The sequence below is a fragment of the Neofelis nebulosa genome, chromosome 3, assembly GCF_028018385.1.
Source record: "Neofelis nebulosa isolate mNeoNeb1 chromosome 3, mNeoNeb1.pri, whole genome shotgun sequence".
Taxonomy (NCBI): domain Eukaryota; kingdom Metazoa; phylum Chordata; class Mammalia; order Carnivora; family Felidae; genus Neofelis; species Neofelis nebulosa.
In genome coordinates, this window is record NC_080784.1 from 40,614,028 (window position 1) to 40,637,093 (window position 23,066).

Sequence of the window (23,066 nt, forward strand, 5' to 3'; positions counted from 1 at the left end):
ATAATTATATGCCAACAAATTAGATAACTTAGAAGAAATAGATAAATTCCTAGAAACATACAACTTACCAAGAATGAATCATAAAGTAATAGAATATCGGAACAGATCAATAATAAGCAAGGAGACTGAATCAGTAATCAAACATCTCCGACAAATAAAAGCCTCAGGACCAGATGGCTTCATGAGTAAATACTACCAAACATCTAAAGATGAATTAATACCAATCCTTCTCAAACTCTCCCAAAATATTGCAGAGGAAGGAATAGTTCCAAACTCATTTTATAAGTCCAGCATTATACTCAAGCCAGACAAGGGCATGACATGAAAAGAAAATTACAGGCCAATATCCCTGATGAACACAGATGCAAAAATTCTCAAATAAAATATTGGAAAACCAGATTCAATACATTAAAAGGATGATACGTAATGAGCAAGTGGGATGCATCCCTGGGATGCAAGGATGGTTCAACACCTGCAAACATGATACACCACATTAACAGAATGAAGGATAAAAATCATCTAATCATTTCAACAGATGCAGAAAAAAACATTTAACAAAATTCAACATCATTTCATGATAAAAACTCTGAACAAATTAGGTACAGAAGGAACATACCTCAGCATAATAAAGGCCATATATGACACACCTACAACTAACACTATACTCAACAGTGACAAGTTAAAAGCCTTTCCTGTAAGATCAGGAACAAGACAAATAACAAGACCACTCTTACTCAACATAGTATAGAAATGCTAGCCCTAGCAACTTGTCAAGGGAAAGAAATTAAAGGCATCCAAATCAGAAAGAAAGGAGTAAAATTATCTGTTTGTAGATAACATGATCTTACACATAAAAACACTAACCAAAGGTGTGCCTGGGTGGCTCAGTCAGTTAAACCTCTGACTTCAGCTCAGGTTGTGATCTCATGGTTCATGAGTTCGAGTCCCGCGTTGGGCTCTGTGCTGACAGCTTGGAGCCTGGAGCCTGGAGCCTGCTATGGATTCTGTGTCTCTCTCGCTCTCTGCCCCTCCCGCATCTACTTTCTCTCTCTCTCTCACTCTCTCTCTTTCTCACAAATAAGCAAACATTAAAAAAAAAAATCCTAACCACGTCACCAAAAAAACTGTTAGAACTAATGAATTCAGTAATGTTTCACAATACAAAATAACATAAAATCCGTTTGTGTTTCTATATACAATGAAAGAGAAACTAAAGTAATCACATTTACAATAGCATCAAAAATAATAACATAAAAAGTAGTGAATTACTGACACATGCTACAGTGTGGATGAACCTTGAAAACACCATTGTAAGTTAAGAAGACAGACACAAAAGATCATATATTATAGGATTCCATTATATGAAATATCCAGAATAAGTAAATCCCTATTTTATCAAATGCTTTTTCTGTGTGTATAGAGATGGCCATGCAGTTTAGTGTATTACATTGATTGATTCTTCTATGTTGAGTCAACCCTGCATTCTTGGGATAAATTTCACTTAATCATGGTGTATAATCCTTTTTATATGTTGGATACAGTTTGCTAGTATTTTGTGAGGATTTCGGCACCCTATACTTATAAGGGATATTGGTCTGCAGTTTTCTTCTCTTATGATGTCTTTACTTGTTTAAGGTATCATAGACCTCATAGAATGAGTTGGGAAGTGTTCTCTCTTGTAAATTCTGAAAGTCTGTGAAGCATTGGTATTAATTTGTTCTTTAATGACTGGTAGAAATCAGCAGTGAAGACATCTGGGCCTGGCCTTTTCTTTAGGGAAAGTTTTCTGATTCCTATTTAAATCCATTTACATGTTCTAAGTCTAGTCAGATTTTCTTTCTGAAGAAATACTTAATTTTGACAGCATACAAAACATGGTCCTCCATTCCCTCTCCCCTCCTTGGTGTTGTATTAAAATGACATCTTTACGTACTGTGTCTATCTAATACAGGTAGATGATCCTTCTTTATGCAGTTAACTTTTAAATCAGATAGGAGAGGGGCGCCTGGGTGGCGCAGTTGGTTGGGCGTCCGACTTCAGCCAGGTCACGATCTCGTGGTCCATGAGTTCGAGCCCCGCGTCGGGCTCTGGGCTGATGGCTCGGAGCCTGGAGCCTGTTTCCGATTCTGTGTCTCCCTCTCTCTCTGCCCCTCCCCCGTTCATGCTCTGTCTCTCTCTGTCCCAAAAATAAATAAAAAACGTTGAAAAAAAAATTAAAAAAAAAAATAAATCAGATAGGAGAAAAGAGTTATAAACAAAAAAATACATTTATACAATACTGTATTGTATTTCCCTATGTAGTTACTTTTACTGGAACTCTTCATTTCTTCACAAGGATTCGAGTTTGTCTAGTGTCCTTTCATTTCAGTCCTAAGGACTCCTTTTCATATTTCTTGTAGGGCAGGTTTGCTAGTGATGAGGTCTCTAGTTCTTGTTTATCTGAGGATGTCTTAATTTCCCCTTCATTTCTGATGAATGGTTCTGCTGAATATAGAATTCTTGGTTGAGTGTTTTTATTCCAGCACTTTGAATATGCCATCCCACTGTCTGGCCTCCATTGTTTCTGACAAGAAATCAGTCATTGCTCTTATTAAGAATTCCTTGGAACCAATTAGTGCTTCACTCTTGCAACTTACAAGATTCTTTCTCTCTTTGTCTTTGTCTTTCAACTGTTTGCTTATGATATATTTACTGTGTGTTTCTTTGAATTTTCCTATTTGGAGTTTTTGAGCTTTTTAAATGTATAGATTCATGTTTTCCATTAAATTTGGGAAGTTTGGGGCCATTATTTCTCCAAATATTTTTTCTGCCTCTTTATCTCTCTCCTCTCCTCTGGGACTCCCACTATGTCTATTTTGGCATGCTTGATGGTATCTTATAAGTCTTCATTCTTTTTTATTTTTGTTTCTCAAACCTAAGCATATCAATTAACCTATCTTAAAGTCCACAGATTCTTTCTTCTGCCTGTTCAAAACATGCTCAGCACCCCTTAGTGAATTTTTCATTTTAGTTATTGTACTTTATCAATTCCAGAATTTCTATTTGGTTCTTCTTTAGAAGTTCTATTTCTATTTGGGAAGACATAGTTCTAATTGGAATGACTTGGTTCTCATAGTTATCATTAGTTCTTTAAACATGGTTTCTTTTAATTCTTTGAACATATTTAATACAGATGTTTTAAAGTCTTTGTCCAGTAAGTCCAACACCTGGGCTTCCTCAGGGACAATTTCTAATAATTGATTTTTTTCCCTGTGCATGAGCCATACTTTTTGTTTATTTGCATACCTCATAATTTTTTGTTTAAAACTTAACATTTTAAATAATGTAACCCTGGAAATCAGAATCAACTCCTTTCTCAGGGTTTGTTGCTGTTGTTCTCTGTTGTTGTCACTTGTTTAGTGACTTTCCTGAACTAATTCCGTAAAGTCTGCATTCTTTGTTGTGTGTGACCACTTAGTGGTAAGCTAATGACTAGACAGAGATTTCTTTAAATGCCTAGAACCAATAAGTCTCCAAATATTCGCCAATGGATATTGTGTACACGTTGGGGCATGCTATCAACATTCAACTAGGTAGTTGACAGCTTATCTTTGCCTTTATGTGCTTCTTGCACAAAGTCTCAAGGTCCACCAGAGGTGAAAGGTTAGGGCCTGCTCACATCTTTCCTAAGTATGAGCAGAGCCCTAGATGTGTGCATGGCCTTCTAGATTCTCAGGAATGTATTTGAGCTTTTCAAAGCCCCAGTGGAGATCTCACTCCTCAGCCTCACCTTTTACGCTTTTTGGTTAATCTGTTGTTTGCCTAAACTCTTATCTACCACACCTCAGGCAGCCACAAAATTACAGACTTCCTATAACTGTGTTTTGGAGGAAAGGCTTTTTTCCACTGGGAGAGCTCTGAATCAGGTCAAATAAAGACAACCTTGTGAATATAGACTTCCAGAGAATTCCAGACAGGTCAGATCATAACATTTCTCTGGGAATGATGCTTTAAAGGATCTCCTGTCCCATTGTGGCCCCTGGTGGCTGCCAGGCTGTGGTTCTTGCTGTGCTTGTGAGTTATTGGATTTCAAGGCTACCAAAGAGCCAAGGAGAAGGTGGGAATAACGCAAATTAAAGCTGCACAAAAATTCAGTCATTTTTCTTGGATAAACATTTTCCAGATTATTGCAAGTTTTGTTTAAAAAGTTGATTCTGACCATTTTTAGCCATTTTCTCATTGCTTTATGAAAAGCATTTGCACAAGTTTTTATTCTACCATTTTTGGTGACATCACCTTTAACTGTTGAATTATATTTCATTTTATAAACAATATCATTTAATTTTTTTCATAATATATTTTCCTACCATTTTTATTTGAAAAAATTTCAAACCTTCACAAATATAACAATATTTAAGTATCCACATATCTTTCACCTAGGTTTACCAAGTGTTAACATCCTGCCTGCCTTCCTGCCTGCCTACCTGCTTTGAACGATTTGAGGGTTAGTTGCAGATATGGTGACAACTTTACCCTTGAAGAGAAGTATCTCCCAAGAACCAGGCCACTCTCCTTTATAACATTATAACAATATAATAATCACACTCAGGAAATTTAACATTATTACAATAATATACTCTATATGCTATGTTCAAATCCCCCAAAGAACAATTTAGAACACCTAATACAGGCACATCTCCAAAAAGAGCAGAATCTGTACCAAGAAGAATCATACTTAGACCCTCTTGCAAATGCCAGGAATGGAATGGCCACAGGCCTGAGATGCTGCCTTAATATGTGAGGTGCTTCCCAGGGTTCAAGATTCCTTATCTTCTTGGGAAGTATTTGCTGTGTTGTTTTTTTGATTTTAGCAAATGATATAGTATCTTAAAATTCCTTAGGGAAAAATTAAAGCAAAGCAACAATTCTGCTCAAATTTAAGAAACAAATCAAAAGAAAACAAACCAGAATAAAACCTTTCTCCCCAATTTTCTTCTGGGATGCCCTGATAAAAATCACATCCTTGAGGGGATGTGTCAAACAAACCTTTTCAAAGAGGCACGAAATGATGACACACACCATAGTAAGGCAGGGCCCTGACAACACACAGGAAAAAAAAAAACCCTTTTATGTCACATACTTGCAATGACAGGGAAGTGTCTCATTTCTAGTACTTTGATCTCAGATATAATACCTCTGAGAGATGCCTTTGTATCCTTATGATTGGACAAAGATGAAGTTGCAATGTAGAAAATGTTAACTCATGCCAGTTTTTTTTTTTTTTAATTTCCTAATACACAGCTCCAAGCAAATGTCTACCTAGGCCAGCAAAGTGTGGGCCATGGACTACCCAAATCAGCATCACATGTGGGGTTGTTCATTGCCAAGTGTTCATTACCAAGCTTCTTCATCTCAGGCCTACTGACTCAAAATTTCTGAAGCTGGATCTCAGGAATCTTCATTTTAAAAAGCACCCTAGGTTATTCCCAAAGCACATTTCTATTTGAGAAAAATTAAGCTAGGCTTTAATCTGAGATTAACTGCAATTAAGATGGAAAACTCTATGGAAAAAGAATCAGATATTGAGAAACTGATTTGTACTGTTATCTATGGAAGTAGCTTTTTAAAAGCTGCTAATATTTTGACTACAACCCTTATAAAGGAGTATGTTATACATCATGACACAGTAGACACACACACACACACACACACACTTTATAGTGTTCTAAAACAATATTTATCCTTACTTCTTGTAATGCACTTTGATATTTTTACCCTATTCTATTCCAATGTTTTTTTTTTTTCTTCTTCAACGTTTTTTATTTATTTTTGGGACAGAGAGAGACAGAGCATGAACGGGGGAGGGGCAGAGAGAGAGGGAGACACAGAATCGGAAACAGGCTCCAGGCTCCGAGCCATCAGCCCAGAGCCTGATGCGGGGCTCGAACGCACAGACCGCGAGATCGTGACCTGGCTGAAGTCGGACGCTTAACCGACTGCGCCACCCAGGCGCCCTGATTCCAATGTTTTAAAAACACTGGACATAACCCACTAAAGCTTTTTCACAACCCTCTAATGAATCACAAACTGCAGTTTCCAAAACACTGATCTACAGCCATCAATGGAAATGTAAAGCTCAACCAAGTAAGCATAAATCTAGAGACAGAGTACAAACATGGCATGAGTCGAACTAGATTTTTAAAAGATATTCTAAATATATATATACATTTAGCTGCATTTAGAACAGTTTAATCACAATGCTGGTATCCTAATGAAGTAAAATATCATTTAGGCTGATTTCAACTCTTATTATTTTCAGTTGACAATTGTGGGTTTCAGAAGGAAATAAACTGGAGTAAAAATTTGGTGCAATGTTAAGCCTGTGAGTACCAGTAGTTAACGGATGAGGTTCAGATCCTGGCTCTCCCATGTGGTAGGGATGGCAGCCTGAGGAATGACCTCTCCAAGCCTCAGTTTCTTCTTCTATGAAATGCGGCTAATGACAGCATCTGTGTCATAAGGTTGCTGTGAATATTAAATAATTCATGTAAATAATAATGGTTATTATTATTCAAATATAAGATGCATTTTGCCATCTTAAAAGAATGAAAAATTACATCTAAATAGGGCTTATTATACAAGCTTTCATATAGTTTACTAAGAATACAAATATACTGTGTACCTGGCATTGCCCTTCTCTTGATGAACAAACACTGAATGTTTTCTGACTATGACTCCATGTTAGGTTCCAGAGTTACAAAGAGCCACGTGATATGGTACATATGGTACTACTTACTAAGCAGCTGATAGTCTATAGTTACGACAAAAGAAAGAAATGTGAATACCCAAATCATATGCCAAGTGCCAAACAGAAGAGATGCTGACAGGGAGTGTAGTCTGAGTTCAGAGAGAGGACTGGTCAGGAAGAGCTCTAGAAGTGGGCACTCAGGGGTGGGGTGGGGATAAAAGGGTAGGGGTCTGAGTGCATAGAAAGGAGGATGGAGAGAATTCCAAGTAGAAGACAATAATGGGAGCCAAGACGAAGGGGCAAACCACACCTTCCAGTTTAGATGGGGACAGTAAGTCATCAAGACAAGGTTAGAAATTAAAGCCAGTTTGGGTAGGAGGCTCGGGCAATAGGTGATTAGGGAGAGTGATCTGGAAGGCGGTGTGGTGGTACTGCCCTGTTAAAGTCAACTCAAGCTGGCTGCGGAGGGTGGGGCATCCTATGGGAGGTTGTCTGATGAAAGCAACACCGGGAGGGGGTAGGACCCACCACATCAACCTTGCAGATATCCCCAGTTAGCACATCAACACAGAAAATCAGAGAACATCAACACAGAAAAATAGGGTTCCAATTAATTTCTCTAGAGTTTCCATAGCACGGCTTTAAAGCACTGATGGACTCAGTCTCTAGCACAAAGTTCTCAGTTATGGATAGATTACTCACTTGGAATTTTCCAAAACTTTAAGTAAACCGTCCCTACCACTGAAATGATTCTACTTTTCTTGTTCAGATTCTATTCATTCTTTGCTCACCAAGCAACCTTCTGACCAAGTATTCAGCTTGCCAAGTAATTTGATAGAGAGAAGAAGGCCTTAATAATAAGAGTCATTAAGCATTCCAGTCACTAGAAAGGGTATCTCCCATAACAACATCAAAACTGGCCTTCCACTTATCCATCAGATTTATGTCAATTTTGTTATACTAATCAGCAAATTGTCCTTTAATGTGCTCAGAAGGTGACAGACCCAGTTTTGACTGCACTTTACAGTCACCTGGATAACTACTTAAAAATACCTTGGACTGGGACAGCTGGCTGCAATTAAGGCCTCTCCTGGGCAGCCCCTGGGGTGGCCCACCGCTTTCTCAAACAATGACTCTCAATCCTGGCTATGTGTTAGAAGCAACTTGGAAACTTGAAAAAAAAAAAAAAAAAGATCCATGCCCAGGAATGGATACTTCCAGAGATGTTAAAACCTATCCACTAGGCAGAGGACGTGAATTCTAATAATCCATGCACCTCATTCTGAAGCAGAGATGAAAAGGATACTGAAATACATTGGAGTCGAGAGATTTCTATTTTACTTACATGTCGGATAATCAGTTATTCTACTCTCTTTGATCGCCCTTCCACAGGGGCCTAGCTTTTAAGCTGTTACTGGTTTCAAACTCTGAATTCCATACTGCTTTAGAACAGAGGTCAGCAAACTTTTTCTATAAGGGAGTGGAGAGTAAGAGTTTAGGCTTTGCAAGTCATACTGTTTCTGTCACAACTACTCAACTCCACGGTTATAGCACAAAAACAGACATAAATAATATGTAAACAAGGAAGCATGCCTGCATTGCAATACAACTTTATTTACAGAAACAAGAGATGGACGAAATTTGACCAGTGGACTGCTTTAGAACGTTTGAGTTATTATAATTAGCATTCTGATCTTGTGCCCATTAATACAAAATTAGTAACAAAGTATGAAAATAAATACAAAAAGTGCTCTCAATTTGTAATCTTATCTGTGGACTATCATCCTCTTCCCATTTACCAGAAACTTAAAACAGGGGGCCCTGTTTATATTTAGACCATATGGAGTTCTTCAGACTATTTCTGCTTCTGAGTACTGCTGACCACCCTCCAAGCTTCACTTATGGAGAAACCACCCACCTGATTACTCAAGTGAGGTCTGCAGTCCTCCACAACAAACCAGAAGGGAGTGTGGCTGTACCATTCTGGCCTCCTCACTAGTAGAAAATGCCCGAGATATTTATTAAATACTTGTCCATTTATTTGGGTAGGGAAAAAGTCCATCTGGGATGCTTTCATTTATTCCCCCATACAATTGATCAGTGAAGTACAAAAAAACAAGCCTAAGTCTAAAGTTTTGTGTTAGATAATTTCTGTTCAGCTGAATAGGCTTAATCAATGATCCTGTCCTAGCCATCACTCCTGACTTCCCCCCAATCTCTCAATATGCATAATGAATGAAAGTCAACAGGGTGAGACCATTTGCTAAGTGGATGAAACTGGAGCACGGATAGCACTCAGCTGGAGCTCGCTACACACATATGGCATCCCTCATTCCCACTCTGTGACATCAAGTTCCCAGATCAGCAATGCTGAGACAACATCCAGTCATGCAGAATCTCCAGGAAGCCTGTGGCCCCATCCTTACAGCTCAGGGAAGTTTATCTCTATTGTCAAAGTTAATGCCCTGCACAGCGGGGACCAGCATCAGGTGGGGTGGTCTCCCGGGGAAGGAGGGTGCACAGCTGGCAAACATTCAATCCCCCAGTTGACCCACAGTGTTAAGGAAAACAAAACTGAAGCAGAAGTTCAATCCTTGGATGTATGTCTCTGAGCTCAGTTACTATGAGTCCTTATGACAGTTCACATCGTACTTACTTGGAAGTGTTTTCAAGTATTCCTTTGACCTCATTCATTTCTTCCTTCCCAAAGTAAACAACTGTGAGATGAATTCTCCCATCCTGTTGGATGCACATCTCCCTAGAAAACAAAACACATGTATTCACAATAACAGGCAAGGTCCAAACAAATACCTGTTTTGTAAAGTGCAAAAGGTTCTCAAAGTAAACTGAGTGAACTACCGAAAGAGCAGAGATGGGTCAGCAAGCCATTTCTGGCTGGCCATCACAATTACCTGTATTGATATGTATCTTACGGAGAAAACAATGAAATTTAAACGTGCAGATCTAGTAAATGAAACTCAGACACAAGAGGCCACAGGTCTGATCTGCCACAGGCTTAGCCCATCGGGGTCACCTAGTGTCATGGAAAGGTCACTGGAGCCTTATTACCCTTCTTTGCCATAAGAAGTCTATGAAGTACAGAAGACATAAACATAGATTCCATTTTACAGATGAGAAAGCTAAAATCCAGAGAAGGTGAGACAAGAATCCTTGTCTATGAGCTTTCCTGCGTGTGCCAAACACAAACAGTCTTCAAGACTGAATGAGCAAAGGTAAAAGATTCTTTCATGTAGGGCTCCAGAAACCTTTCTTCACACCTCAAGGGAATGACCAGGCTGGAGCGCAGCTGCTCTGTGCACCTTCCCTGGGTCGCACCTTCCCGAGCACCCACAATCACCTGCACTACTTCCCTGTCTCTCCTCCCTGTGACCAATTGTCCCAGGTACTTGGCACCTCAGGCTCCAGGGTCCCGACAGCCCTCTTTGGGCCAGGCTTCTGGCTCTGGACTGGTCTAGACCTACTTTCTCCACCAAAGCTTATTTATTTGCCTATGTCCTGCTCTCTAAATGGTAACACCTAGCTAATCTGGTAAGATACTCCGCTGAGGGTTTACTGCATATACAATTGTGATATGTGCATAAATTAGGTATGTGTATATGAACATATGTGTGTATATGTGTAAGTACATGTGTGTAAATATGTGTGTACATGTATGTGTACACATATATGTGTGTGCACAGTTTAAATAAGAGTTTTCTGGAAGCAAATTAATGAAAGATTCTACTGGTTGAATATTTTGTGATATTTTGACATTTTGCATGTCCTTCCTTTTTATTCCGTTTGTCTCTATATTCACTACTTTCCTTAACCCCCAAACAACAGTCCACGTAACAGCTTTCTGAAAATCCCTGAGCTCTAACTGCAGAGGCTAATTTATTCAATGTTTTGGTTTTTGTTTTTTTGTTTTTTTGTTTTTTTATAATGCCATCAAAAAGGAGTGACTGCCTCGCTGGGAGAAATCCAAAGATGTAGGAGATCTGGTTTCTCTGCTCAACATGCTTGGGAAATAAAATGAACTCAAATAAAATAATGACACCTCATGGCACAAATAACAAGGAGACAGTTCAGAAAACACAGCAAATCCTATCAGCTGGAATGGCTGGGGCCTGAAGGAGGGTTAGGGTAGAGGAAGAGAAGAGGAAGAAGAGAATCCCAGATGGAAGAAATATCAGGGAAGATGATATTGACCCGAGGCTAGAAGCATGCAGGACTCTTCCTCGTCACAGGCTTGGTTCTGAGAATCTGTTTCTTTCCTGTGAATTAAAGGTAAGAGCTGCCTCTGAAATGCAGTCTGATGGCAGAGCTCTTAGACAGACAAGGAACCAGGAACAGAGGCCCAGCATGTGACAAAGTGCTTCAAACTGAGAGCTCCCTCACAGCCTCAGTCCCTGCAGTCTAAACCATACCTACTGACAACAAAATTCTCTTCCATAAAAGATCTCTTTTGCTAACTTGCCAGATAATGCTTTAACTTTCTTTGCCAGCGTAGAATAAAAGAACACACAGAGAGCCAAGCACCAGGAAAAATGTGCTTTCAAAATGCATGTGTAGTTGGAAAAAATTTATCCCAGAATCAGGAGAGGGTCACCCGCTGAGCCTGCATAAAAAGCATTCTTGTTTTTCTAGTAACATCTTTGCTGGCATTTAAAAATCTATTCAAAGCACTTCCCTGTTTTCAAGGAATAAAACAGAGATACACTGGCCCTTCACTCTTCATTCGCCAGCTGAGGCTTCCCAAAAAGGCAAAGCAGAATTGGTTCTGAGGTGCTCCTCCAGGGTTCCATTTCATTTACTCATTTTTTCCTTCCTTCCTTCCTTTAACAAACAATAACCAAACAAGCAACATACTACGTGGCAGATGCTCTACCAGGGGATCTTAAAAAATGAATAAAACATTTCTGCCCTTGATAAGGTATCTATCTACTGTACATAACTAAAACTACCTAGAATACAATAAACAAATGCTCTACGAGAGAATGAGCACAAGTACTATGGAAACACCATCACCAATCTGTCTGAATGTGTGATTTTTATATTTTTCAAAATAATTCTCACTAGACTCCATCACCTGGAACAATGTGTGTGAGAAAATAGTGTGTATGTGGGTGACTGTGTATGTGGAGATGTCTGTGTTTTGGTGTGATTGTTTATGCCTGGATCCTCCGAGCTAACTTAGGTGCCCCTGAGAGCACATCTATATAATGACCATGGTCAGGTTACAGCAAAGCCATATAAGTGTCAGGGAACCCCAGCTTCCTAAGAACACTTCAGGGAAGCTCTTCATTTCACATGGATGCTTTCTTTGTATTAGCTCCACAATCCTACTTACAATATAGTGTACAATATAGTGATTAAACAATTCTACACATTCCTCAGTGCCCATCAAGATGACTGTACTCTTAATCCCCTTCACCTATTTCACCCATCCCCCACCCGCCTCCCCTGTGGCAACCATCAGCTTGTTCTCTGTATTTAAGAGTCTGAGGTTTTTTTGCTTGTCTCATTTTTCTTTGTTCATTTGTTTTGTTTCTTCCACATATGAGTGAGATCACATGGTATTTGTCTTTCTCTGAGTTATTTCACTTAGCATAATATTCTCTAGCTCCACCCATGTTGTTGCAAATGGCAAGATCTCATTCTTTTTTATGGATGAGTAATATTCCATTGTGTACTTATACCACATCTTCTTTATCCATTCATCTATGGATGGACATTTGGCTGCTTCCATAATTTGGCTATTGCAACAATGCTTCAATAAACATAAGAGGCACATATCTTTTTGAATTACTGTTTTCATTACTGTTTTATTTTGGGGGGTAAATACCAGAAGTGGAATTACTGGGTCATATGGCAATTCTATTTTTATTTCTGGATGAACCTCCACATTGTTTTCCAAATGCCTGCTCCAATTTGCATTCCCACAAACAGCCCATGAGGATTCCTTCTTCACACCCTCACCAATACTTGTTATTTCTTGTGTTTTTTTTATTTTAGCCTTTCTAATGGGTATAAGGTGATATCTCATTGTGCTTTTGATTTGCGTTTCTCTGATGTTGAGTGATGGTGAGCATCTTTTCATGTGTTTGTTGGCCATCTGTATGTCTTCTTCGGAAAAATGTCTATTTCTGGTCCTCTACCCATTTTTTAGTCAGATAATTTGTTGTTGTTGTTGTTGTTGTTGTTGTTTTTTGGTTTTGAGTTGTATAAGTTAATTATATATTTTGGCTATTAACCCGTTACCAAATATGTCATTTGCAAATATCTCCTGATAAATGAATTCAGTAAAGTAATAGGATACAAAGTTAATATATAGAAATCAGTTACATTTCCATACACTAATAATGAAGCAGCAGAAAGACAAATTAACAAAAACAATCCCATTTACAACTCCACCAAAAATAATTAAATACCTAGGAATAAACTTAACCAAGATAGTGAAAGAATTGTACTCTCAAAACTATAAAATACTGTTGAAATAAATTGAAGATGACACAAACAAATGCAAAGATTTCTATATTCATGGATTGGAAGGACCAATATTCTTAAAATGCCCACACTATCCAAAGCAATTTATATATTTAATGCAATCCCTATCAAAATACCAACAACATTTTTCACAGAACCAGAATTAATAATACTGAAATGTGTACGGAATCACAAAAGACACTGAATAGCCAAAGCAATGAGAAAGAAGAAAAACCTAGAGGTATCACAATCCCAGATTTCAAGATATGCTACAAAACTATAATGATCAAAACAGTGTGGTCCTGGCACAAAAATAAGACACACAGATCAATGAAAGAGAATAGAGCCCAGAAACAAACCCATGATTATATGGTCAATTAAGCTTCAATGAAGCAGGAGAGAATATACAATGGTAAAAAGACAGTCTCTTCAACAAATGGTGTTGGGAACACTGGACAGACATGCAAAAGAATGAAACTGGACCACTTTCTTACTCCATACACAAAAATAAACCCACAATGGATTAAAGACCTAAACGTGAGACCTGAAACCATGAAACTCCTAGAAGAAAACACAGGCAGTAATTTCTTTGACATTGGCCACGGAAAAATTTTTCTAGACATGTCTCCTCAGGCAAGGGAAACAAAAGCAAAAGACTACACCAAAATAAAAACCTTTTGCTCAGGGAGGGAAACCAACAACAAAACAAAAAGGCAACTCACAAAGACCTTGTCTTTTTAAGACATTTTTTTCCTGGAAAACAACAGCTCCTTCTCCCAGAGGATATTGTACCACAGAGTACAGGGACTAATTAAGATATATTTGCAGTCAGAAAACACATATCCTAGTCACTTACACACCTATATTTTTATTTCCCAAGAGGCTAAAAGCACATCACAGTCTTTGAGTTCTGTTACTAATCTGAACTGCAGTGTGGAAAGAGGTAGTTGACTTTCGCTTACACTCTCAGTACATAGGTAAAGAAAGGAGTTCGAATGACCTGCCCAAGCTCTGGAGGCAGCCAGGCATAAAATCCAGGTTTCTTAAGGACCAGCCTGATATTTGTATACCTAAGGTTACCCTAGCAGGATGAAGGATGTACCTATGAAATCTCACAGCTTTGGTCTTAATCGGTCTAGGACTCTACCACAAAGCTCAGTGAGTTTGTGTGCCCAGGAGGAGCATGGAGGAACCCTCAACAAAACTGTAAATTGGCCATGGGGAAGGACTGTTCAACTTGCATTCCTGATGGGAGTAGTCAGATATGACTGGGCAGTCTGGTGGACTGGGGGACAGGGTAACCCAAGGCCTATGTGGACGAAGTGCTGTACTCTTAGGGAGAGAACTCATCCCAAAGGGGTTCTCAACTTCAGCACCACTGACATTTTGAACCAGATAATTCCCTACTGTGGAAGGAGTTTCCTGTGCATTTCAGGATGCCCAGCAGCATCCCTGGCCTCTACTCACCAGATGTCAGTAACACCCCCAAACCCCCACCTCAGCTGTGACAACCAAAAATGTCTCCAGACTTTACCCAACATGCCACAGTAGAAGGTGCAAAATAGCTCCCCTGGTCAGAACCACAATCTTAAGGAAGAATCAGGTTCAGTAAAACACTTGAGTCATCAGAGGTATGTGATTGTGAAACAATGTGCATCCCCAGTGTTATCCCTGCTCTTCAGCTGGCTCCTGTGGACTCATGGGTGAGTCCTAGAAAGATATGGGGCTTCAGGAAACACTGAAAGGCTCTCTTTACAGAAAACAAGATTATGACAGGGTGTCAGGAGCTCAAGCCAAGGACTTTTGGGGAATAAACATGGCAGTGTTGGCACAGTGATGGCTGCACCAGCAGCTTCCGTGGCATTAGTGAGTGCCAACAATTCTGGCTGTTGTCAGAGCAGTGAGTTTGCTTCATGCAGCTGATGCCTGGGCAGTCAGTGGAAGCTGAACTTATATTTGAGGATATGTGAAACGTCCCTGAGGGATTACTAGAAAGACTGGGAGTGCATAAGAGGTTGGACATCTTGCCACAGAAGATGAAAGAGAGAGACAGAGGAAGACTATGTTTTCATATAATTAGGGGTACTTGTTTTTATACCTCAGATTAAGTGGCTAGTGGAAACATGGACTCAAAAAGATTTACTGAGTAACTTTGTTGTGCAATGCATTATTCTCATTGGAATAAGATTTTTTTAAAAACAATCATTAATGGTGCCTGTAGGGGGACCAACCACCCAGGTTTGCCTGGGATTCTCCAGGTTTTAGCACTGAAAGGCAATATACCAGGAAACTCCTCAGGCCCAAGCAAACTGGTACAACTGGTCACCCTACTTGCCTCAGGGATCTGACAGCATATTGGAAAGAATGAACAGCTGAAGAGTATAAGGCAGGATGGACTCTCTGCAGCAATACTTTGGAGGTCTAACGAGTCAAGGGGCTGAGAAGAGTATGATTAATTCCTATTGAGTGATGGAGAAGGGGTATCATGGAAGAGGAGTATTCAAGCTGAGCCTTGACAGGTAAGAGGCTCCACACAGGTAGAGAGGAGCAGAGAAAGGGTTTCATTGGCTAAGAAGGCATAGATGCAAGGAAATTATATCACTATTCTTTTCTAAGTCAATTTTCTACTCAAATATATCAGGTATGAGAAAAAAATCTATTATTTAGCTTTAATTATGTCCCATGCAAATGAGATAATACATAATGGCCCATTAGACTCCAAATGCTACCTAAGGTCTGCACTGACAACAAGAGGAAACTGCTTAGCCAAAAGGCATTAGAAAAGAAGACTACATTCTATCCTGAAGAGGGAAAAAGTATGTGATGGGGGTCTTCCGAAATCTGGCTATAAAAAATAATATTCATCTTTGGTTTGGTGGGTCTTTTCCATCCCCTCACTCGAGCTAAATTACTATACAGTTCCTGGATTTCATTATTTCAGTAGTCTGATCAGTGTCACGAAATGAGACTGATTTTGACTTTCAACCAACCAATTGGGTGCCCATTTCAGAATAGCAAATGAAATCATTTCCAGCTGATCATTTTCTAGTCTTGGGTAGATGTTTTCACATAATCTGTGGCTCAAATGAAATAAGAAAGAACCCCTATTAGATCCCCAAATAGACACTTTTCTTCAAGTAAGGTGAATGATGTAGATTACTTCTTCTCAAACATACAAACCCTAAAACCTTGCTGGGCGCAACACTGGTGTGTGAATAGAGAAAGGGTTCACGGGAGAGGTACAGAGGTACAGGGGCATGAGTGGGAGGGAGGATGATACCGTGGAAACTACATTAGTTTCCTATATTCCTATATTTGATGATGACTTGAAGCCTTTCTGTTACACTCTAAAGTCTACCAGCTTAGACCTAACCTCAAGGCTCATTTCACTCTCAGAGAGTCTCTAGTCATTGTTTTTTAAAAATCCAGAAATCTCCAGGACCTCTTCAATGATTCTAGGCAGAAAAGGGATTTAAAAATCATTAAAGAAAACTTAAGTAAAAGATTTCCCTGATATTGCCTTAAAATATAAATGCCTAGAGAGGGATGAGAGGAGAGTAAGAAAGAAAGAACATAAAACAAAAATAACTACTAAAGTCTGAGGAGAATCATAGCAACACGAAAAAGGGTTCTCAGACCAGCTGGAAGTAGTCAAAATAAAAATCAAGCAAACTTGAAATGAACTGGGAAAGATTTTTAAAAATCATAAAAAAATCATTTGAATAAAAATCTATTTTTTTCTGGGACAGGCTCAGAAATAAGGATGCAAAGACAATCTAAAGCTTTGTTATTATGAGTTTCTTCCTGCTATCACTAACTACACCATGAAATAACTGATGAGCTTAAACCCAATAACCCAGAAGCCAAGGGAAACTAAACAGCCAAGAAGCAAATACAAGAATAGTTTCAAAGGGAAATCAGGTGATTAAAGAAAAAGAAGAAGAGCACAAGGACAAGGAAGTGGATGGAGGAGGAGGAGGAAGAGGAGGAGGCATCAGGTTTTAAGTTAACATGCTGTTGGTCAAAGGGAAACAGATACAAACAGGGGCTAAATGTGAAGCAAGGTTCCTGCGTACGCTCTCTCTATTCTTGGCCACAGGTAAAGGAATCCTGATGATGAAGTCCCCCAGACCCCAGGTGAGGCATGTGGGGCATTCCTGGGAGGGAAACAGCATGTGGAAACCATGAGGTTCCCCCATGGGCCAGGACTAGGTCGACAGCAAGGGAGAACAAGCCTGCCAGGGTAAAAAGGCATCGCATCTCCATGAACAACAGTGGAGTCACTGAGCACACCAGTCACAAAGCAGCAGCCAGCAGCCAGATTGGGGGGTTGTTGCTCCTGTGAACTGTACTCCTACTCAGGGAGATGACAATATTGAAGCTCTGGCTTCATAATTTCTTGTAAATCCTAGGAATATCACTCATTTAATGCTTACTGCCTCTTAAATAAAGACCATTAAGATCTAGTGTTAGGAAGAAGCTTTTCTCCCCCAACAAATAACACCCTTCACTCCAATAACTACTGAGGGCTGAAGTAAACTAGCCTCAGTTTTCCCCTCTTCCCTTTGTCTACCAGCAACTTTGGAGCTGACATTTTTGACAATCTGCAATCTGTCTTTAGTCCCAGCTTCCAGGTACATTCTACATTTTTAATGAGTCTTTCTCCACTGACCTTTATAAAAATGGTTTTATTGAATTTTTAGTTTTTGTAAATACAAATAATTTTTAGGGTTAGTTGAGATGATTAAAATAATGAGACTAGGGGTGCCTGGGTGGCTCAGTTGGTTAAGCATCCGACTTGGGCTCAGGTCATGAATCTGCAGTTTGTGGGTTCAAGCCCCACGCCAGGCTTTGTGCTGACAGCTCAGAGCCTGGAGTCTGCTTCAGATTCTGTGTCTCCCTCTCTCTCTCTCTGTACCTCCCCTGCTCACCCTCTGTCTCTCTCTCTCAAAAGTAAATAAACATTAAAAAAATTTTTTTTAATAAATAAAATAAAATAAAATAATGAGAGCAAATATCTTAGTCCATATACTCTATGTACCCAGGGATCAATTTTGTCCCCAGGACCCATACCCAACACAGGTCTGGAGCATGAAAACTTGACCTTTGTTTCCTTGCAGATTCTACCCCATGCTTGGTCATCACCCCAAGTGATCTGATTCCTCAGACCCAGTCTTCCCTACAGGCCACTCTCTCTGGGGAATTCCAGGTTCTACATCTCTTTCTTCTGTCCAAGAAGGCATATTTGTTATAATTCTTAGCCATTTGGGTCTTTTCTAGGTAAGTAATTAGCAAAACAATGCTGAAGTGAAAAACAAAACAAAGCCCTAAATCTATGTGTCATAAGGAGTGTCAGGGCTGCAAGGGGATCCATCTGGACCAGTACTTAGATTTTACAGAAGATACAAAAGCCTAGATATATGAAGCAACTTGTAAAAGATTCCTCATTCAAATGGATCAGGACAAAGGGCATTTACATTTTAAAGGGCATGCAGTGGAAGGATAATGTTTTAAATAAATTAATCTCATATAGTGATCACTGCAAACCAGGTACCAAAAATAGTGGCAAATATCAAGTATTGCTACCAATAAATGACTAATGAACATGACATAATCTTCAAAGACGACAGTGGAAGAAACGGAAGATTCTATTCTTCCCTCATGTGGCTTCCAGTCCTAGACACTTCCTCCAGAAGAGCTAGGGAAGCAGCCAGGGCAGTGATAAAGTGGCTCCAGGGAATGGCTGGGTCTGGAGAGAGACAGGGGGTCCCAACTCCCACTTCAGGATCTCAGTGAAGGAAGAGCCAAAGCAGAATACGTGGTCTCTCCACATTGTGTGGAAAGTAGAGAAGGACGGTAAGGCTGTTCTCATTACACTTTGTGAACACCTGTAAAAAAGGTGGAGTGGGCAGGAGCAAAGGAATAAAGATGACCAGGGGCACCTGGGTGGCTCAGTCGGTTAAGCGTCCAACTCTTAATTTAGGCTCAGGTCATGATCTCACGTTCGTGGCATCAAGCCGTGTGTCAGGCTCTGCACTGACAGGGTGGACCCTGCTTGGGATTCTCTCCCTCTCTCTCTGCTCCTCCCCTGCTTGTGTGTGTGTGTGCTCTCTCTCTCTCAAAATAAATACTTAAAAAAAAAAAGGTGACCACAGTTAGTGCAGATCCTTCTTAAAAGCAGAAAGAGGAGAAAGGATGGGAGATGCTGACAGATGAAGCATCTTACATGTACCCCCATAACACAGATACACACACACACACACACACACACACACACACACACAGAGCCAATCATTAAACAAAAGGCCAAAACCTTATCTTCTTTCCTCTTTTTGATTTGTGGGAGTGGAAAGAGCTGCTGAAGACAATAGGTGAAGGTAAGAAAAGTAAGCAAAGAGAGCTGATTCTCTCTGATGTTCCAGGCCTCAGCCCTCCACTGAGGGCCTGTTCTGAGAGCCAAATCATCTTCCACTCTAGTACAAAGACCCATCCACCACTAGACAGAGTGAGCCTAGCACAGCTCACATCCATCCCAGGGCACAGAAGAGCCACAGGAATTGGGAATCTTCAACAAAAGCTGTACAAAGCCTCCACTGAGTTCTTTCTCTCTTCCTGTGTTCTTGGGAGACTGCAAATACAGCAAATAAAACAAATACACTACCCTCAGAACACAGCCAGGAGTGGGATACAAACAGTTCTCCATCAAGTTGGGGAGGTAGGCAAGGAGAACCCATCCACACAAAGTCAGAGCAAATGGCCTGTGTGGCCATCTGCATGCCATGCCGAAGGAGGCTGAAGAGACACCTCACAACAACCGTGCTTCAGGAATAGTAACACAGTTTAAGGAAGAAAGAAAAAGATATTACTAAGAAAGCAATAGCATTAAAAAAAAAAAACCTAGTCTGGAAGAAAATACAATTCAAACAGAAGAAAACGTCTTACAAATGTTTCACACTTCCTTAATAATGTGAATTCAATAAAAAATTCAAAGAAGCAATGATAAAAACAACATATTAAAAGGCACATTCTGTGCTGAGAAAGTGAGTTGAGAGCCCGAACAGACAAAAGTGATAAACTAAAAATAGCAAGGTACAAAATAGAGACATCTGAAAACCAAATTACTCACCTAAAAGGAAAGGCTATGTAAAAGCAGATAATAGACGAAGGATTACAAAACAGAGAGAAGCTGATAAATGGGGGAGGTCTGTGAAATACGCAACTGTGTCTGTAAAGCAGAGACACCAACAAGCTGAGCAGGAGAGGTATTCACAATTAAAACACCAAAAAATTTTCCTGACATGGAAGAATCCACAAAACAAAAAAGAAAACTCGATTAACCACAGGAAAATCTCAGAGAAAACAACAGACACTGAGAGGAGACCTGTCCTGATTAAGCTATTAGGATTCAAGACTAAAGAAGGAATTCTTCAGGCAAAAGGAAGTCATTCTCGGGAGAGACCAAAAAAGTCGTCCTGACGCTTCTCCACAGTATCATTGGATGCCAGGGGAATGTCTACAACGTCCTGAGGAAAGAGTGTCCTGAGGATTTTAAGTCCAGCCAAGTGATCCTTAAACTAAAATGACCACAAGCAGACTCTACTCTCAAGCACTTACAACCCTTCTTCTTTTTTATAATTTTTTTAATGTTTATTTATTTTTGAGAGACAGAACAAGAGCAAGGCGGGTGCAGGAAGAGAAGGAGACACAGAGTCTGAAGCAAGCTCCAGGTTCTGAGCTGACAGCACAAAGCCCAACACGGGGCTCGAACTCACGGACCACAAGACCATGACCTGAGCCAAAGTCAGACACCAAACCAGCTGAGCCACCCAGGGGCCTCTAATTTACAATGCTTCTAGAAAACCTTTCTTGTCTGTGCACCATAGCCAACCATGACCTCAGGACTGCAGCCGCTCCTGCCAGGGCTGCTGGCAAGGACACAAAACCCACCCAAATACCAGCTCTGTGGTTGCAAAACAGAACGTAAAGGCTGCAAACCCTGATGAGGTAAAAACAATAAATGGGATGTAGGAGAGGGAGAAAGTATAACTGCTGATTTCCTCTTGTTATTGTAATTTTTCAGTCAATCTGTTCTAAAGTTAAAAATACGCAGCAAAAAAATACATAGTAATTCCAATATTTTCTGTTTTGCGAAACCTTTTTTTAAAAAATTTTTTACAGAGATCTCTTCAGAACTAATTACCTCTTACAGCAGAAAAACATTTTCTTTTTGTTTTTTTTTTAAGTTTATTTATTTGAGAGAGACCAGGACAGCGTGGGGGAGGGGCAGAGAGCAAGGGAGAGACAGAATTCAAATGAGAAACATTTTCTTAAAGACCAGAAATTTCTTCAGTTATACTTCAGATTTGTTTCTATAAATTAAGTCAGGTAAAATTGTAATTATTTATTTACAAACAGAATATATAGTATATCTCATGTTATATTAAATTATTTCTAGTTAGCAAGTTATTCTTCTATGTGCATATATTCAAAGAAATGTACCTATAATGGAGTTTAATTAATGTTAAGAATGATTAATTGGGGGAGGGAAGGCCGGGAGTTTTTAAATAATTCATTCCTTGTGTTCTGTATTGTTTAAATATCTTATAATAGCTATATATCACTTTTATAAACTAAAAATCCATGTTTAAATTATAACAGCCAAAAATAAAATCTTTCGTTGAATTTTTAAACAAAACATAAAACATATGGTAACTACATAAAAATTTACAAACCAGAATTCAAAAGAAGGAAACAAAAGTCACTCATGATGCCATCTTCAGGGCCAACCAGAGTTAGTATCTTCTAATCTTGGGATGGAAGGGATTTCATAGAGACAATATCAAATATTTAATAAATAGACCCTTGTATTTTCTCCAATACTCTTATATTTATATTAATTCTATTTAAATATTTAATTGAGCGGTGTTTACTTTGCGTTCTGGTATGCAATAAGAATTAAATTTTTTCTGCTATGATTAGTTGTCCTAAGGTCATACACTGAACAATCCATTCTCTGCTGGCTGCTTTGAAATCCACCTCTACTAGTTCTGACACAGAATTAAATACTCTCAGGATTGAGTACCCTTTCTCATCTCATTTTTTCAGAGACCCAACACACTCAGAAACCCCTAGAGTTTCTGAGTATCCTCTGTCCTGGGAAGGCTTTCTTATGGCCCACTGCCCCTGGTCTCCATTTCTCCTGGAGCTCCTAGCTCCCTTCAAGTGGATGCTAGTCCACCTGAATGCAGGCACCATCTCTGGAGCTCATCTCTTTACCCCTATATCTGGTCAAGTGTCTGGCACACACAGGCCTTCCAAATACCCTACCCAAGTAGCAAGCCTTCCCACCCACCCTCTCCTGTCTATGTACCACATTTTAAAACATTAACTAGATATTTTAACTAGAAATGTAACATTAACATTACATTTCATTTCATCATCTCAATGTTGGAGACTGGTAAACTAGTCATTTTATCTTTTTCAACAATACTTCTCTTCTAGTTTTATTCCTATTATTAAATATTTGCAATCCGGTCATATATAACCAAGAGAATCCTGCTACTCCAGGCCCCAGAGTCCCACGCAGAGGACTGAGCAGACACTCCTTTAGCACGAGCTCTACCTTGCCAAGCCCAGCACGCACAGTGACTGGCCTTCATGACTGGATGACACAGATTTCAGGGCCCATAATCTGGCAAGCTCTAGGCAGCTTCCTAGCCAAAGAAACTCACTGTCAACTAGTGCTAGAAATGGGCACACCAGCTGCTGGGAGCAATGATTTGACTTAATGCCCAGTGCCAACCACAGGTTCAGTCCTTCTCAGGAAATCATGCTTAATCAACCAGCAGCACTC

At 39.6% G+C, this 23,066-nt stretch overlaps 1 protein-coding gene across 12 annotated transcripts in view; it reads right to left on the reverse strand.

Annotated features, from left to right (window-relative positions):
- The window catches only part of CSGALNACT1 (chondroitin sulfate N-acetylgalactosaminyltransferase 1), a 354,851-nt gene that overhangs the window by 20,529 nt on the left and 311,256 nt on the right, over positions 1–23,066 (reverse strand). For all 12 annotated transcript variants that reach the window (XM_058720460.1, XM_058720464.1, XM_058720462.1 and 9 more), the window contains one exon: positions 9,384–9,485. In XM_058720460.1, the coding sequence (XP_058576443.1) occupies positions 9,384–9,485 (102 nt within the window). The remainder of the gene's footprint in view (positions 1–9,383; positions 9,486–23,066) is intronic.